Genomic DNA, 20,157 nt, shown 5'->3' with positions numbered 1-20,157 from the left:
TGGTAATATATCCTTGGACGTCAGTTAATTCTAAACAAATACATTAACTGTATACGACTAATGCAATATGTTAAACATATTAACCACTGCTGTAGAATAATTGCTTCATATTCTGTAGTGTTTAGTTAAATATTTATGTGGTTTGTGCATAATATGCACTAATATGGAACACTATAACAACACACGCATCCCGAATGCAAAATGGATTTCACCATAATGAATCTTTTGTTTAAACTTCAAACTTCTTCTCTTTTACTTAGTAGGGTTGTTTGTCAAGATTACAGCGTAAATACGTATGTATTTAGATTTGTATGTCTGTTCATTCATGTTTAGATGACTGACTTCTAAACTCTGCTGGTCTGAAATATGATAGACACGTGTGTGTGTGTGTGTGTGTGTGTGTGTGTGTGTGTGTGTGTGTGTGTGTGTGTGTGTGTGTGTGTGTGTGTGTGTGTGTGTGTGTGTGTGTATGGCAGTGAGGCTGTGACCATGTTCGCAAAGATTAAAAACAGTGTTGATAAAGAAATTGTTGGTGAAGTTAACTCACCAGCGCATCCACTACTCACAAAGAAAAGCCAACGTAGCCTATTCCATTAACTAAAAATCTGCATGACAAAATGTTTTGTCAAAAGAAGTACTGCTGACTTTAATCTGTTGAGCTTCCAAGTAAAGTGGATGTGGTTAATATGATTCTTAACTGGCTTCTGAGATTTTTGTAACTACAAAGTGAAGCAGCAAATTTTAACACTTAATTCATTAATTTTCAAAGTCAGGTCAGCTTTCTCTCGCCCAGCAGACCAAAGCTTGTCTGTTCAGGAGCGCCATCTGCTGACTGTCTTTCTGAACAAAGGAACAAATTCTTAGGACAGAATACATAGCCTACTTTACAGAACAAAACCATCGAGAGAGGGAGATTTCTTTTTTAAGATCTGAAATTGTTTCACATAAAGGATTAAAAGATAAACAAAGCAAAACAAATTCATGATATATCCAAGTTATCTCATTAATTCAACGACCTAGTCCCTTCTACACTATACACTATACACTATAAGGCACTATATTTTTCCTATTACAGTCAACTTGAATTTCTGCCTCAACTGCTCTTCAAAATGCTAATTTGCTGCCATGTTAAAAAACAATTAAACTCACCAGGAAGCTGAACTTATCTTAATGTAGCTAGACCTTTGGTTCACTTACACCACAGGAGGCCTGTCTGCCATAATATTTGATTTTTCTTCTTTTTTTTTTTTACTGGCAAGTAAAATCTTCCAGTCACCAGCTTGAATTAAAGGCAATAGAGAGTGTTTGCCAAGGAAAGAGAAAGCTGTTTTGACCTCGTGCTCCTTCAACTGTGCCCAAGCAGAAACCAGCACAGAGGGGTGCAGACCCAGAGTTGCAATAAACATGGACAATTTTATTGTGACTCTGGGTTTGCACCCCTCTGTGCTGTACTCTCTCTCTCTCTCTCTCTCTCTCTCTTTCTCTCTCTCTCTCTGTCATCTTTCTTTTCCTCTGAAGGTGACCTTACTTGACTCATTTTAATATTTTCCATACATGTTTTAGCCTAATTGTCTGATTATAAAATAGAGGAGACATTGCAGCAAATAAGGGTTCAAAATCAAGTCAGTATAATTATTTAACACCAGATGGCACTGTGGAGTTTTGTTTTCTAGGTGGATTGCAAACATTAAACTGAACTTCCACATGGTAAAATGTTATTTTGTTGCCATCTTTCCAAAATAATGTGAATGTACATTTGTATATATTACACTTGAGACCAAACCCCAGTTATAAAATGCAAAAATAGGCAAAACAAAAAATAGGTGAAGCTATTTAAAATGCTATAGTAGTAAAATAAAGGAAAAACAAGCGCCCAGTTTATGTACTTAAAATGCTATAGTAGTAAAATAAAGGAAAAACAAGCGCCCAGTTTGTTAGGTGGCATATATAAAGCTCAGATTATTATTATTATTATTATTTATATTATTATTATTATTGTTGTTGTTGTTAGATATAGTTACTAATATAATAATATACCTATAATGATCACGTTATTATTATTGTTGTTATATTTTTTATTTAGACAGCTCTAACAGTTGAGAATCGAATGCACTTCATCTGAACCCAACATATCGACATCCTTCCAATCGGCTATTACCCAAACACACTACTATACTGATCACCGATCCGCCAGTAACGCATGTTGACAACACGACGTTGTCGCCTAGTAAAGGGTTACAAACAACCCGCTACCTTCTAAAGGGGCGTGTCTCTTCGGCTCGGGATGTGAGCGCTTCCGTGTTTACACGCCCACGAATAGGCGGGCGCCTGGAACACGGGCGCGCGGCGACGGTGAGAGGAGGACACCGACTGGATGGTAAAGAGGAGGTAAAAGCAGGCTCCAAAATTGACTTTTACACCGGAATGTTCACTCGAAGGGGCTATGGAGACGTCAAGAAATCTACACAGAAAGTTCTGGACCCAAAGAAGGACGTGCTGACCCGCCTGAAGCACCTTCGGTCGCTGTTAGGTGAGTGAGGAGGTCTGATGCTGTGACGGAGTGTCACTGACAGGACGGTTAGCCGAATATCTTAGTTTAGCTTAGCCTAGCCTAGCTTCGGCTAACGCTGGCCAGCTATACGCAGCACTAGACGACCTGCCTTTTGTTTCATTGAATGGAGCTGGGTTTTTTGTGTGTGTGTCAATAAGGACACTACAACCTCTTAGCTATGGTTTTGATGAAAAAAATGGGAATTATGTTATGAATGCATCAGTTTGTGTGTTCTGCAGTGAGTCTGCCTTGCGATGCTGTGTGCTGTCTGGTGTCAGGTGTCGTTTGGGTTTAATTGTTCAGCGGTACGATGTTCTGGCTTAGTTTAGCTGGCTTGATGGCTGGGAGCTAGCGGTTAGCTCGATGGCTAGCTAACCTAGCTAGCTTCGTCGAGCAGCGGCAAGACCACCTGCTATCTAACACTGTCTAGCTAACCTAGCTATCTGACAGTTCAACGGTCAGACCCCTGTAGTTGGATAGCTAGGTTAACAAATTGCTTAAAATCCAAACAGTAACCTAGATAGCTACGTTTTCTTACTACGTAATTGTGCATAAAGTTATGTGCTACGAATAACTCTTTGCTTTTCTTGGACCTTTGACAACATCTGCAGCATTTTGTGGATGTCTCTAACACTATCCTTATGTCACCCTACGAAAAATGGTTATCTTAGCTTAGCTAAATTAAGCATCTAAAGCTTGTGAGTGTCATCGAGATACCCAGCAGCAATGCACACGAACTGTTACTTGTGATGAATTAATCGAGTATACGAGCCGCCGTAGTACTAAAGATTGGTTTAAAGAAAGCCTAATGCCCCGGATCGTGACCAGGAGAAATAGCGGTAGTGTAGGTACTTGGAAATGACTACAGCAGCTGATGTAGCGGCGGTGTTTGTGCAATATTTATATTGCAGTTAAAGAAACAGACGTGAAATAATTTTCAAAGTTGATAAAATGTTAAGGAAACGATCGGCACTATGGACTGTTTTACGGAGACATAGTCGTAATGATATCAGGCTATTTGATATGGTTGTTCAGAAATTGTCCAGTCTTTACTATGCTGGTCAAGTTGAACATGCGGTTTACTTCCTTCTAGTGTCCTTTCAAGACAACATAACGAGCAGCGAACCAATATGCAGGAAAAACAGAACTGCATTTTAGTGCTGGCTTGCACTCTTGGTATGAAAAATGTTATCAGGTTGCTTTTATGCAATTGCAAATATTATCTCAGGACCTATAATCCCTGCCTCAGTTGAGTTTGTAGGCAAGAAAGCACCTTGGTTGATTTAACTACACCACTGCACCATGTTGAAACACATAGATTGAGTAATTGTAACTGCTCTGATATAAACAAAATAACCTGCAATGCTGAATACCACAACAGGGTCAGGCCATGCGCTACTCTGATAGAATGTGACATTTTAAAAGGTTTCTGTGATTAATGTCAATTTCCCCCTTCACATTGTAGAAATGCAATGGTAACGCATCTGTAAATGACATGTGTTTCAAGAGACCTTGAAAGACTGCAGAGGTCAGCATGCTTAATTCAGAGTCTTCAACACTGCTATGCTAGCTCATCTCATGTTTATACATATTAAATATGACCCCCCCCCCCCCCCCCCATATTACATGGCCTAGTTTTTGCCTCATCCACAAGGAAACCAGACTATTAGACTATTAACCCTATACAGGGAGATGGCTTGTTTCACCTCTGACATGTACTACTTTTGCACTACTTTTTTAATATTAAAAGTATCTACCTTTCAGATGTATATAGTCTGATATATTTAGCAGCTCTAAAGGAGGATTAGCCTATTTCAGTATTTGATTACTTCAGCAATCTGTCAAGTATCTTTTTGATTTTGGTTGAATAACTAATGACAGTTATGCTGTATGATTTTTACCCTTTCTAGAGCGATGTTTAGAGAAGTCTTTCAGCAATATCTTGATTGTATGCCATCTGAAAGAAATTCAGAGTTTTATGACCATATCCCTTTGCTTGACTGCAAATGCATGCACAATAAGCCAATTTCTAACCAGTCCTGATGTACCTGATGTATTCCTGATCAAGCAGGCAATCGAATTATTCCAGATTATGCAGGCCATCTAAACAAACTTTGTCATCTTCGATCAAGTTGGCTGCAAACAACAATGGGTGTGGTTTGTGTGACTGTATGATGGTAGCAAATGATATAAACTTTTACGTCATGATTTAGGGGTGGTTAAAAGTTTACATTTTTTTTAAGGAGAATGGTGGCTGTGACGCACTAACATTGAACCCCATTCAGACAGAGCAATACAATCATCTTGCTAGGTTCTGATCTACCATTTATGTCATTGTGGAAACCATTTCATGAATGTCAGCAGTTAAATTATGAAATTATTATGTTCTCTAAATTTGGCTAAATGATTTGGCTAAAACAAAAGTGGTGTCTTAAATTAATGATTCATTTATTTTACTGAGAGAACTTTTTTTTAAATGTTATTTTATTTTATTTTATTTTATTTATTTTTGCATCAGTAACCTCATTGCAGCCCTAATTATTGCAGCCCTAATCTAAAGAAATTTCCTATTAAGGAACAGGCAACCACCATTGTTGAACGTTAATAACAAGTACTCAGCTAGCAACAGGACACAACTAAGTTAACACATTTCAAGTAATGTAAATTATGTTAAAGCATCGCGACATTTGGGGACTTCTGCACTGCTTTGAAAGTGTTATGTCCACGCATTGTGAGGACAGTGGATCAGTGCCTTTCCTGCTGATTCCAGTCCTGGTTCAATGTCAAGCACACAGAACTGAGGTCATAGACCAGTTAATATTGCTTATAACTTCCCAGCATGTTGTTTTTGTCTGCATGTGTTAGGCTAGATAAGTCCCATCTGTTTGCCCTGCAAGGTCTATGTTCTGCCCTTGCAACACCTTTGCCTCATGGGGTGCTGCTTTCATAAAAGGAAGGATTTCCTCCACTGGCTGCTTCCTGTACAGATAGGAAGTTAGGATGAGTGATGGTGTGTTGCATGGCCTTTTTTCTTTTGCTCGGTTTTGTTTCCCCTTTCAGATGTCATTTACCTTCCCAAAATCCCTGTTTTTTTTTAATGAAAAAGGTTTATTAATGTTTGGCAGCTAAATCTTAGCTTATTGGTTAACAACTTGATTTATGGTTCATCTGCTAAATGTACATAAATTTGGTAGATTGTGATTCCACTGTCAGAAGATGTGGGTTTAAGTTGGAAAGCTTATTTGTGTGATCATCATGGTTGGTTGGGCATGGCTGAATTTGTTAATTACTGAAGCACCTGGTCACACAAAGCCTGTCTTAACTCACCCTCCTATTAGAACAACAAGGCTAAGTGTCAACATGACTACAACAGTGAAAAGAGGATTTTGGTTCCAGTGAGTGCTAGCTGTTGCTCTTCATTTTATTATTTCTGTTTCCCTGTGCTCACTTGCATACATTTACATACATACTTTGTTTTCATTTTAAATTTCTGTACTGACTTATTCTTTGATAAATACTTTTGTAACTTTCACCTCTTTTGTAGTGAGAGAATGTAGTCTAACTGCCACTAAGCAAATGCTCAAGCCCAGTATTTTTTGGTTTAGTATTGGAGCCAAATGTTAACTAGAGACCAGGCTGTTGTGCCTAACCTTGATTTCATAGTACTCATAGTTCTTATATTTAATATCCTGTATGTGAATCATTTGAGAAAAGACCTAATCATTTCTTTAAAATGGTTAGTTATATAGAGAAAATTGGTCGTGTTTCCTGTCAGGTAATGTACTGATCATTATATTTGCATTTTTGTTTGCATGTCTGGCTTGTTGATGCAAATTATCCTCAGGCCTGGTTAACCCGGGGGGGGGGGGGGGGGTTGTCCTCGTCAATAAGCCTCTTTGTTTACAGGTGGAGCCATACACCAAATGGGCCTACTAGGCTACATTTAATATTAGATGATCAAAGTTTCCTGTTGTAGATCACTTCAACTCTGATGTTTGATCTGGGGTTTTTTGTTGTTGTTGTTGTTTTGTATACTGATATGATGATGAATGTAATGAGCTATTTATTATTTATTAGAATGTCAGTGTCATATCTGGAATGGTGGAGCACTAACCGTACATAGTCGTATATGGTAATATAAAATTTCCTGTCCTGTAAGACAGTATATTTTCAGAAACAGTATAGTCAGTACCATTGTGACAGGGAAGTAGGGGGTGCAGTACAGGTTAGGTGACATTCAGAATCCATTAAGAGGGCTATGTCTCGTGCTCTCATTATGTTGACAACGTCTGTCATAACTTTATGCTTTTAGGGACTGGCAGTGCCCTGGCAGAAGAGGGAGTGGTAAAGAGTGCTCAGGCTTGTTTTCAGATAACTGTTTTAAGTGTAACGACCTTATCTTCTGTTAAGAAAGTGAGTACACATATCTATGCCCTTAAGTTGGAAAATTGTTCAGGAGACAGGTTGTTGTTCCTGAAAGTTGTACAGGAGACTCTTAATGGGTTGGGTACAGATTTTACCAGCTCTTTTGCAGGGACCTATTCATGAAATTGTTGGACCAACACAAGTTGCATCAGGTTATCATATTTGCATTGTCACGAAATAGTAAAATACACGCTAACCATAGTCAGGCATTTTCATCTTTCTTTTTTCTTATTTCCACTTTGAGAATGTTAGTATGACTTTTCTGTTCTAGCAGTAGCCCCCTGTTAAACGTCAAATAAGACACATAGTGCTACTGTGCCACATGTGAATAATGTGGTATAAATGGTCAATTCCCAGTTGAAAGAAGGGCACTTTCTTTAACTGGGTATGTTGTGTTATCTCTTTGGTTGTAGCCTGTTTCATGTTTTTAAGTATCCCACAAAGTATGCTTAGTTCCGTCTGTTGTTAACACAGTGGCCTACTCGTGAGGAGGTACGGCAGTAGTGACCAGTTGAATAAAGAATGGGACATCATGACTTTACTCTTTTGCACCCAAAGCATGTTGATGAGGTAGCTGCAAGTCAGTTTGTTGTCAAGGGTGGTTTGCTGCTTAGCCAAGGTATGACAGTGGTGTGATTGTGTTTTGAGCATGTCAGGGGAGGATGGTGCCTTGCTACATGAATAAGATTTTTCTTTAGAAGATGTAAATTATTTCTGCTCTTTCCACTGTTTACCTGTTTATGGAGAAAGCAAAACACATTTGTTTATTTGGCATATATATAATGCCTTTTATAATGGTTTGCTTGTCAGTGAGAAATATGCTATATCTTTTGTGAATGTTATTTAAGCAAATGCAGTTTGAGTGCAGTAATATACTAAATCTGATTAATGCATCAGTTCTAAAGACTCTCTAATATTATTGTGAAGCTATATACAGTAAAAAAAATCTTGGACAGTTTATTAAAATAAAAAAAAATATATATATATATAACTTCATATTTTGTTGCAGTCAAGATTGAAATATGATGATCAAGAATGACTACTTTAGGTCTTTAACCATTTATTAAACTCTGCTTAAGTAATTGTTGACCTGAATTTGGATAGAGTTTACAGAAGTGGGAAAGGTAATTTCCATATTGACTGTATGACTACTGACAAGAATTGTACATTTTCCTCATCATAACAAAATATGAAATATTGCCAAATATTAATGTGTGAACAAACCAATAAACAAATTGATATTGATGATGAAGCCTAAAGGTTACATGCAATGTATGCAGTGTATGATTTAGGGCACATACATGTTCTGGTAGGAAATGGAATGAGCTGTTTTAATAACACAAATACCTTTTTCCAGTTTGTTGAATTTTATAAGTTAACAGGTTACAACGGAGGCATGTCCATTTTTGTTGAGTTTAGCAAGCATACTGTTAGATGCCTAAGCAGGTCCTAGCCATTTATCACTCACAAAATTGGCTACCATACTTGTCTAGGACTGCATGTTTTCAAGCTGTATTTCAGTTCATCCAGCTGAGGTCACTAGTTCTAACACAGCTGGCCCTGTCCAATTCTAATAATGTGAGTGAGTCCTATGCTAATGATATGAGTGTGTCCTATCCTATGTCTATGCAGGGATATACTAAAATTGGGAGGCCATCAAACTGCACTGACTCACCACCATTGCATTCTCAGTCTCCAGTCCTTGATATCTCAGGCAGCACACCCACAAATCTCAACGTCAAACAAGCACAATTAAATTTGTTTAATTAAAGGGGTGGTCATATATGATGATGACTGATACCAAAAGTAACTAACTGAATTTGGGGACATTGACATCCACCAAATTCAGACAAAGGCAATCAGAGCACATTATGTACCTTTTGGGGTATATACCCAGCCCCAACCCCCCACCCAAGTGTGAACTGTGAATCTCTCCCGAATTCCAACGGTCTTTTCTTAACATATACATATTAGTGTCGTATGAGTTTAGCAAGCATACACCGCCAAAATTCCTATATTGGTGGATCACAGTGGTATTCATTGGGGGAAATGCTGGGGATCGTATATCAGACGGTGATATACAGAGCCAAAAGTTTATCTTGGAGCATACTGAGAAACTTTTCTTCATACCTTCACAAAAACCCTTCTTTCCAATTAAATGGCACCATCATCTACTCTGGATTATAGACAAATAACACTTTTGCTTTTTTAAAAAAAATAAACAAAATTGCTCACTCAGGACAGCAGAAGCTGACATAGCAGATGTAGCAGAGTTGTGCTCTACTATTTCTAAGAACCTCTTCTTAGCTATGTACACAGTGTTAGGTGTTATAAATCTAAATATAAAATATTGAAGACCCATATTCATTTTATGTTTTATGCCAGTGGAGATGAACATTTCTCTGCATGAGCATACATTTAAATGAAAAAATATTGTCTAAGAAACGCTTTAGTAAATGGTTTATTTTAAACAGATGGCATCAAACAATGTCAGGTCAGCTTTTAAATGACTTTTCCAAAAAACATCACACATGGATTTAAAGACTGAATTAATAGTAATTAATATATTAATGTAATTAACTGAATAGTTATTGAAAAAAAAATACAGAAATTTAAAAACAGAAAGTATTTAAAAATGTACAGCATGTTCGTAAGACTTCCTACTCCCTGATTCTTTAAGAGAGGCATTTGAAGAAATCAGGGGTCCAGCCTCTCTTTTGGGATGGTAGGTGGCACTGAGCTTTGATCTGAGCACTGACAGGAACATTTCATCTGTCTCAGTTTTCCACCTTTCTGTCCCAGGCCACAGCTCTAGGTGGTAAATATGAACATTCACTTTGCCAAAACTCTGTAAGGAACCATGACCTAGTCTTTAGACTTTGCTGCATGTCAATATCTCTGCAGTTACTTTAATAGTTTATGTTGTAAAAAAACAAACAAAAAACAGGCAAAAGGGAAAAAAATAAAAGAAATAAGTAAGTTTTTAACACTTATTAATGTTATCAGCAGGTAATAATTCAGCAAATGAAAATCAATGTGAACAGCTAGTGTTTTTATATCAGAGGGGTAGTTATCCTGTTTATAGTTTGTCTTGCCCTCTTCTTTAGTATATGTATTGGATTTTCTTTGAAAAGCAATTGCTTACTTTTTCTTAATACAATTAGTTATCTGCCATTTTATACGAAAATGAAGAAATTCATTTATGTGTTTACTGTTCTGGTGTTTTTTATTTATTTATTTATTTTAGTAGGTTGCATACACTTCACTCCTTCAGTGTAGTCCTAGAATATAGAGTACCCTTAGAATTGGTCTTTTTTAAATATTTTTTTTATAAAGGTTAGTTTTATTTTTAGATTAATTTAAAAAAAAATCTTGAGATCTTGCCACAATTTAAAAAAATGATTCTGTGTGTTGTAGTTGTTTATTTGGGCTCTTTATGTTTTAGTTCATTTCAATGGCCACATACTTTAGTGTGTGTCGTATTCTCTGACTAATAAGTGAAATGCCTGGAGAGGTCATTGTGTCATGAAGAATACCAAGATAGTGTCAAAAGATACAATGTTTTCTGATACTTGAAATGTATTTTAGCCAGATAAATACCCACAAATGAATGTTGTAATGACATGGTTTAGAGTTATGATTTTGTCATATAATTTACGTAGTTCTTGGTATATGTAAACCTTGTAGTCCCAGTGCAAAATTAGACATTGAACTTCAGTTGAATTTAGTTTGCAAGTACTTTAGACAGTAGGTTATAGGACTCTAACAATAAAGAAAATCAGCATCATTAGGTAGTTACTAATGTACTTATTTGTTGCATCAAAATAGAGGCTTCCAAAGTTGGTAGCCTAAACATTTGGTTTGCTAAATAGAACAAATTATTTAATTTAGCTAATAGATAGCAATCATGCTGCTTTAAGAATTATGTCTTAAAGGTGCGATAGAATGGAAAAACATATTTATCTTGGAATAGTTGAGTAAGGAGTATTTGGTACATGGAACTATGAAACTCTGTTCTCACTTCCTTCAAATGTAAATTCCCCATAAGCAAAAATGTTTGGAAAAGTGACCAATTCCAAAAAATCCTAGACTATGGACTGATTATACCCCAACAATTTGCAGACACGTTCTAGCCCAGACAATATCAACATGCACCTGCACTGCCAGAACTTCAACAGTTCTACAGGTTTTGTGAAGAACAAAACAATGACCACGGAGCAACTGGCATGGTTGATATTCAAATTTAACAGGATCCCAGTTTTTAGTTTCCTCTGCACATTTTCTCAAAACCTTAGACAATTGAGTAGGCTTTGTGTTTGACACTGAAAAGAGGGGTAGATCCGTGACTGCAACCTGTAGGGAGCAGTGCCAGATAGCTACTTATGAGATTTTCCCCACTTTTAGTCGGTTTTTGTCAGCTCATCTTGCATTAAAAGTTTCATACTGAGAAGTTCAGTTTATTTTGTGGTGTTGTTCAAATTGAGTATAGTATAAATAATGTTAGCTACTAGCAAGTTCTGAGTAACTAGCTAGTTAGCTGAATGGTATGACAGGTTAGCTTATTTACATTGAGGTTCATTTTATTTTCCTGTCTGTGTCCCATTCAAAGAAATAGCCTGTGTTGTCTTATAAATCTACAGTGTAAGATGCATCTTTGTTAATTCCTTGGTTAGGTAAATTTCCAATGAATATATAGTATAGCATTATAAAAACCCAAAATATCCAGCTTGTCCCATTCTAGGGCCAACTCATAGGGTTGTAAATGAGAACATCAGAGAACAAGTTTCAAATGCGAAACCTTTAATGAGTTGGCTTGAACTTTTAGTCCATATTGTAATTTCATAATCTCATTTACATCTTTCTTTGATTTTTAATGTCAATTAATACTGAATTAGTTTGGGTAACACTTTGAGCGGTTCTTTTAGAGATGATTAATACATTCTCAACAGCATATCAGTGACATTATCTTATATAATGTTATATATAGTTACAGCATTATCATGTAGTTTCATAATCTTCAGATCTCATTTACATCTTTCTTTGATGTTTGATTTTTAATGTCAGTTAATATTGTATTACTTTTGGTAACACCTTGAGTGGTCCTTTATAGATGATTAATACATTCTCAACAGAGTATCAGTGACATTATCATGAATGAATCAGAGGTGAGTTTGGATACAATTGCAGATGGGTTCATTACACCAAGCCAAGTGGAACAGTTCAAGGGTCAGACAGCAGTGATCAGACCTCAAACCAACCCAACTAACATTACTCAACCCAAAATGTAATCTTAACCCTAATTCTAACCCAAATTTACACCTCAAGACAACACCTAACCCTCACACTGGCCCTAATCCTGACCCTAGCCCTAACCAAAATCCATTTACAGAATGTTGTGAACAGCATATCTATAAAGGCCCGTTGAGTATGCTAAGATGGTATTGCACCCACATGTTCACTTACTTATCAGGTTAATATCTACAGATATGAACCTGGACACTCAATGTGAAAAACAACTGAATTCATCAGATTATAAACAAATCTTAATCACACAGTCAGAAGTCTCTTGCTAATCTTCTGAATAATCAGATGCTTTTCTACTGCTACATTATTGATATGTTATGTTAGTTACTAAAGACTGTTAATTATTTAATGTAAAAAGGACCACTCAAAATAAAGTGTCACCAAAATGTTTGTATGAATCAGAGTTCTGTTTTTTTTTTCCATAAAAGTATGCCAAGATAGTAGATGGCATTTTATTTCTTCTATGAGTGCCACACACTGAATCTTTCCGCTTTCACTGGTGGTGTTTTTCTCACTTACTCTTACGACAGCGTAACAGCTGATAGTCAAAATATGCTCAAGCTCTCAGCCAGTCATCGACGTCTTTTGCAGTACATTCCAGAGATTATCATAGAGTGCAAAGTTTGCTAACAAAATTACTTAAGGCAGAGTATATGTTGACTCAATTTCTATACAAACCTTTCTCATTCTGATTGGCAAATTGGCTTTAAAAACCCTTTCTGCTGAACAGTAAACAAGTGATGAATGTAACTGGGATTACATTGGAATGTTTACAGTTAAAATAAGGAAGCTCTAGATGGTAGACTACATAATCATACTACAGACATACCCTTTTAATGATTCCTAAAAATGAACCATTCCAGGTGGCTTTTCAGGTGCTGGAAATAGGTGGAGTTTTTTTGTAGGTGAAGTGTCAGCATTGTTTGGTAAAAATTTGCTGCAGAACAGGTTTTTTTTTGTTTACTGTGTAAGCACAGTGACCATGTGAGGTCAAAGTTGTTACTTTATACTGCATGATGACTACATGCATATAATAGTGATGCATTAGTCTGATACTGTATGCTCAGTTCAGATAGACATTTGGGCATTTTGACCATGATTAAAGTGAATACACGTATGTCATAATTCTTTTGCATGTTATCTGGCATTAAAATTTCATATATAGGTGCCATCTTTTACAGAACCAATTTTAGGTTATAGAAACACTTCAAGGTGTCATGTGCCAGAACTCCCATAAGGTCTGTACTTTTATCCTTATTGTAAGTTCCTTTTTCCATGTCTGTCAGAGCACTTTCTCTACCTCCATCCATGACACCATGCAGATTGGTTTGACAGGTCAGGCTGCTGGAGAAGCACATGTTTGGGGAGTAGACAGCAGCTGGACAAGCTCCGACGGGTTTATGATACATCTAACTGAAGCGATCTGATATGGTTCTCTAGTTTTCACTGCTTTCCAGACCAGAAACACAAGAGAATATGTTAGCTACATGATTTGCAGGAACCATACTACTGCATGCTTTGATCATTCTGAATTTTTTTTATTTTTTATTTTTGTTTAATACAGTGTTATCAATTTTTTCTGTTGGAAGTACTAGTTTTTGAATAATATAAGCATTGGCTGTGATATAGTACTCTACTGTACATGAGCTCATATAGCACTTTAGATTTCTAGTCTTTTTGTGTTGTATTCTATGTAAATCACCTTTTGTACCTTGGAATAACAATAAATATGCAATGCATATACAATAAAATGCACACTAGATAAATCACAATGTGCATGTTATAAGCCCATCAGAGCTACTCAAACTGCCGATGAGCTGATTGAGGAAGATTAGTCATTATTTAGGCTAAACTGTATCTGAAATGTTATTAGTAACCCTAACCTAGTAATTTTAAAGCATAAGAGGGTGAATTCTTGGTGGGCCTTTAACATAACACATTTGGTGTTTGACACAGTAGCGAGTTTTCATATGCAATATTCTAATCAGAAAAATTCTAATGCTGACAATAAGGAAGCAAATAGATATTTGATCAAGGTTTCCTGATTCAGTTGAGAGTACTATACTGTGGGGGTTTATTATGCAGAAAAACATTCTTACATATTATTGTGATGTGCAACTAATGCACTTTAAAGCAGAGATCTTGCAGAAATCTGCAAAACTGCACCATTTCATCATTGCAATTAATACTGTGTGAGCAGCTCATAGGGGTGTGCATGTTTTAAGACATCAGAATTCTGCCATTGGCAGTCACAGCAGTTTAAAAAAAAGCTGATCCAGTCTCTGTGAGAGCTATACATGCCCATCCAAGCATAATTCAAAGGTTAAATTCAGTATAGTACATAAAATCTAAATTTAACTTGTATAGTGCCTTTTTTTATAGTACCCCTAGATTTGAACAAGGGATTAGAGTCAACAGTGGCACAAAGCTTTTCAGCACTCATGGTTCAACAGTCTTGGTGTTGTGCCTAATCTTTGAATTAAATATTTAATGTATATGATCCTTAGGGGTTAGGTGTTGACATACAACATTAAATATAAAGCAAAGGTTTGAGATTGGCGTCTACCACTGTTAAGTTGCCACTGTGGGGCTCCTGAGCAAGGCCCTTATCTCTCAATTGCTCAAGTTGTATTCACTCATAATTGTAAGTAGCTTTGGATAAAAGCATCATCTAAATGCTGTAAATGTAATGTACTTTATTATTGTATAGTATTCTTCAATATTGAATTGTATTCTTTGTAGTGATACAATTGTATGAAAATTGCTGATTGATACTGATAGTTCCTGATTTAGAAAAAACACTCTCTGATGCCAATAGTAACCTTGTTGCATAAGTTTCAAGTTTGGTTTATTTGTCACATACATAGTCATACATAGTTATAATTGTACACGCCCATAAACTAACACTTTTTTGAAGCACCTTTTTTGATTTCATTTCAGTGTCGACTATGTTTGGATAAGAGTTTATCAGCTTGTTAGTTATCAAACTAACTGCACACACTATCCATCAGAATACAAACTTTCTGTCTGGTTGGCTAGCATCTGTACCCTATCTTGCTATCTACTTAACATTCCCAGCAAGAATCAAAAGACACCATAAAACAGAAAGGTAATGCAGAGAAGGAAAGCACTGTGCCAGTTTTAAGTTTTGCACCAACCACCATACACCATGTGGAATGCCTCTTCGACATTTTCTCTCCTTTTTAAATCAAAATGACAGGTCACTAGAGACAAGCTAGTACCCCCAAGTTTTATTGACTAGATGGTTCTCATGCCATTGTGAAAAAGAAAATATAGGAAAATATGAATTAAACATTATTCTCATTGTTCTCATTGTTTGTTTCTTCTGTAATACATAGATGGTCTTCCTCAACAATACAGATTACATGAAGATCTCTACAGGTTTATTGATTTTCAAATCCTAAATTTTTGGAATATGTGCATAAGTTATGTATTAACTGAGGGCAGCTCTTGTTTACAGCCATCTGGAATTTGTTGTATTTCCATTCACATCTCTGGCAAATGTATTCATTATAATCGTTTATTGGTTACTGTAGCAGTCACTCACAACAGTTGTTAATGTTCATTCTCACAGCCCTGAGAAGTTAAATGACCATCAAGCTTTGTATTGCTTTAAGACTGGATCATCAGAGGACCACACTGAAAATGTAGTGTTGAGAATTTTTGTGTAAGTCTAAATTTGGCTGAAACCTTTCGGTGCACATTTGACATTGCAGGAATTGGAGGGGAAGTGTTTCAGATGGCCTGGGTAGAAGGCCAGTATAACTCGTCTGGGATGAGTGCACACAAGCAGATCAGCTTCAACACCAGATGCAGTCATTGGGACCTTTCTCTTTCTCCACATATACACAAATAATATATCACATTATTTCCCTCCCTGAAGATATATCTGCCGCTGGACTCGCTCCCTTCTTTGATGAATCAGCATGTTTTTCAGGAAGAGACCTAACACAATAAGGAATGCTGAATGGCACAGCATGTGACACGCTCTGATAAGAGCTCCACCCATGATATTGTATTGCTGTGTGTGTGACAGAGGTTTTGCTTCTGTAATTTCTTGTTTGTAAAGTTCATTGTCAGCTAAAGATGTACGTCTTTTGTACTATTCTACATGTAGTTTGCTCAATCACTTTCCTGCAGCACTTCGTGAGAATTGTGGCATCAGGAAAACATAATTTTTATTTATATTTCCTTTGTTATTACACACACCCTGGCCAAAAAAAAAGGTCACACACACTAATATTTCATTGGACCGCCTTTAGCTTTGATTACGGCACGCATTCGCTGTGGCATGCTCCCTGAACCACTCTTTCACAATTTGAGCCAGATGAATCCTGGCATTGTCATCTTGGAATATGCCTGTGCCATCAGGGAAGAAAAAATCCATTGATGGAATGACCTGGTCATTCAGTATATTCAGGTGGTCAGCTGACCTCATTCTTTGGGCACATAACGTTGCTGAACCTAGACCTGACCATAGCACTGCCCCCACAGGCTTGTACGGTTGGCACTAGGCATGATGGGTGCATCACTTCAGCTGCCTCTCTTCTTACCCTGATGCGCTTTTTTAAGAGAATTGAAGGTGCACTTCTCTTAAACCTTCAAGCCTTCAATTGAGGCTTGAAGGTTTAAGAGAACTGAGAAGCAAAGACACCGCTATTTTATTAAGTGAAACACTTTAAATCCCAAATACAATGCAAAAAATGTCTTATGTCTTCCACTGAAAACTATCTTGAGGTTGAGCATTTGCAATCTGTGCAATTTAGGCTTACCTGTTCAAATGTTTGGTTCTCATTCTCACTTTCCTTTTGACTTTTTAGGTTAAGGCTAGCATAAGAATGCAAAAAAAAAGTCACAAAAGCATGCAATTCTCTTGAATACTTGAATACAAATTTGAGTCCATGATTGGCCTTTTTCAAGATTTCAAATGCACATATTGAGTGGTGGTCTGATGGATACTGGCTCAGAGTAACGTTCCAACTGAGTATTTCAACCGTGAAATCTACTCCTCTTAATTATGTCAACCATTCTGAGTCCCAGTGCTATCAGAAATCAGGCCAGCACTGCTGCCGCAAATTGGCTCCAAATAACGGAATTTCCCCAGAGTTGTGGATTGAGGCTTTAGAGGGAGAGCCTAGCTTCTGTCTGCTTTTTTTTTTTTTTTTTTTTTTTTTTTTTTTTGCACGTGATAAACTTTAAGTGACAGCAGAAAGAAAAGGCAATCACACAATTAGCATGTGGTCACCTCCCTCACTATGAAAGCATGTAGAGGTACCATGTTAGAGCCCATTGCAAATTGATTCCTTTAAGACTTATAGTGAATATCATTGAATAAAGTTGTCTTTGGTAACAGACATCTGTTTACACCATAAGCTTAAAATTCTTCATGGTAGATTTTGTTGTAGGATTTTCCTTAGTGCAGAAACGTTTGCTGTATGATTTTCAGTTAAGGGGCTAGCCAGCATAGCTACCATGTGATGTTCTGGTATTTATGGCACACACACAGACTACAGAGGTTTGAACATAAGAATAAAATGTTGGCATGACTGCAGAACACCACATCAGTAGGCTGGCCTCATTGTGACTTCAGTTTTTGTGTGTGTTGGGAAGGTTTAAGCTTCTTGTCATACTCTGCTTTGATGTTAATACAGGGCATGTATTTGTTGTTCATGCTAAGTCATGATACTTTCTAGATGATGTGGACTAGACATGCAGGTGAATTCCTTTGGCATTTGTAATCAGCATCATTCTTTGTATTGTTAATTGTTTGAACGTTTAAAACTCACACCCTTCTTGGGTTGTGGCCTTTATAAATCTATACCTCATCATTCCATTCAGCCTCAGAGAAAAGATGTTGGATTAATAGTGTAACATTATTAGAATCACACAACCTTTTTATTGGTAAATATATTCTTGTGCTGTGTGACAGGGCTTAGATATAACAAGAAAAAAAGACTTTTGTATAAAAATCTTTTGTATATCATCAATATAGAAGACAACAAATAAACATAAAACAGTGAATAAGATTTAAGTCATCTGCATTGTTTTTATATGCTTGCATCTTTAGACTTAAGTCTATCAGTATATATTAGGTTAAAGAATAAATGATTTTTCAAGTAGACAACTCTCTGCTTCAGCGTGTCGGCCCAATGCTGTAAATGCAAATACATATTGTAAAAATGTAAGCTGTGATGCTGAAATGAAGAATCAGTATTTTCTCCTTATTCTGAAATTTCCATGATCAAAAATTTCTACCTGAAGCCTTGTCCTTTATTAACCACTGAGCCTAGTAGGTTTGGCTACTGTGTGGCATTGTGGCATTTGATTACTGTACCTAATCAGCTAGAGTAAAACTACTGCTGTTTATTTGTACTCGTGTGTTTGTGGGTCCTAAGCCTTTTAAATAATTGTGTATGTTTTTGTATCTTTACAGACATTAGTGAGAGGAGTGAACTGAAGACATTTTTTGAAACCAACTGCTCACAGATTTATTTTATCTTCTATGAAAATTTCATTACACTGGAAAGTAACTTAAAGCAAAGAGGTAAGTTCAGTGGTCTTTTAAATTCTTCTTTTGTGCCTTGCAGTCTCTGTAGTTCTGCCATGTGTAGCATGGGCTTTGATGTTCTGCTGTCCTATGGGGTTGTGGGCTGGGGCCAACAGGCCTGAATCCTTTCCAGTGACACATGCTTAAACTTGCCGCAATGAGACACAATGAGACACATGAATACAACATTCATTGATGGCAAGCAATTCCATTAAATGTCCATTCAATTTCTGAAGGTTTAGACTTTTAATGCAACCTCTGTGCGTAGCTATATCCTGTATTACACTAGTCCGCTATAGTATTTTTGTTGAAACAGAATTCTGAAGTATAACAAAGGTTTGCACATCCAGATATATCAGCTGTTCGATGGTATACTATGGAATGTAATTTTAAATGCCTCAGATATTACTGTTGATTAATACATGGAATGTGTGATATGTGCTGTGTTCCTTCATTTGGCCAGGGTCTCAGTCCACTGCTCACTCTGAACAGCAAGGTGACAGCCTTTAATAGTTAAAACATGCAACTTGCATTTAAGCATAGGCCTAATGAGCTTCTGAATGATTAAAGCTGCTGGTTTAACCTGTCTTGGGGCGCAGTAACGACACAATGGTCAGGGGTTGTGTGTTTCCTGCCTAGTGGCCATTGAACAGTGAAGGGGATTGCTCAGTATGCTGAGATCTGACAAACTGCTGATTTAAAAAAAAAATAATCACAAAACATGGTTAGAAACACTTAGATAAACAAACCACAGGGCATCGGTCTAAACAGTTGCTTCTACCTCTACAACCAGAGGGGAGTGAGCTAACATCATGGCTGAAGAAACTTGTTATTCTAGCCATGACCAAAGCAGAGGAGAAAATAAAGAAGCTGTGTCATAAAATGGCCGAGAGTTATGCATTTCCTTTTTTCTTTTTAAATTTTAAACCCATTGCTCATCTTTCACTCACAAAAAAGTGAGTAATATTTCTGCTTGTTTGCTGTAGACTGAATGTCATTTGCTTTTCAGGGAACAAGTCTCATCGGGAGGAGCTGGACTCCATCCTCTTTATTTTTGAAGTAGGTGTTTTTTCAAACCCTTTGGCTGTTGCTTGGCAGTGTGTTCTGCTTGTGTTAAAGTAGCATGAGCCCATGTTATTGGTGAGAATGGTTGACCTGCGAAATAAATGTGTTCTTTGTCTCTCAGATTGTATTTGTGTTTAAAAGTGCCACATGTTGTGTGTTCATTGAAAACTTGACTAAAGAGAAATGGATATTTAACAATAGTTGGTATCTTTTGTTGCCCAGTGACAAGAGACGATAGTGACAT

General features: G+C 36.8%; 1 protein-coding gene across 13 annotated transcripts in view; it reads left to right on the top strand.

Annotated features, from left to right (window-relative positions):
- The first annotated feature begins 2,334 nt into the window (after positions 1-2,334).
- The window catches only part of ralgapa2 (Ral GTPase activating protein catalytic subunit alpha 2), a 79,832-nt gene continuing 62,009 nt past the window's right edge, over positions 2,335-20,157 (top strand). For all 13 annotated transcript variants that reach the window (XR_014125479.1, XM_081721138.1, XM_081721144.1 and 10 more), the window contains exons 1-3: positions 2,335-2,530; positions 18,735-18,845; positions 19,858-19,907. Coding sequence is in view for 12 of the 13 variants with exons in the window: in XM_081721138.1 (XP_081577264.1) it covers positions 2,425-2,530; positions 18,735-18,845; positions 19,858-19,907 (267 nt within the window). In the remaining variant the exon portion in view is untranslated. The remainder of the gene's footprint in view (positions 2,531-18,734; positions 18,846-19,857; positions 19,908-20,157) is intronic.

Source organism: Electrophorus electricus, chromosome 10 (assembly GCF_041902795.1).
Source record: "Electrophorus electricus isolate QZ-2024a chromosome 10, ASM4190279v1, whole genome shotgun sequence".
NCBI classification, from domain to species: Eukaryota; Metazoa; Chordata; class Actinopteri; order Gymnotiformes; family Gymnotidae; genus Electrophorus; species Electrophorus electricus.
The sequence above is the reverse complement of the archived record's forward strand: the minus strand, read 5'-3'. Positions and strand labels throughout refer to the sequence as shown.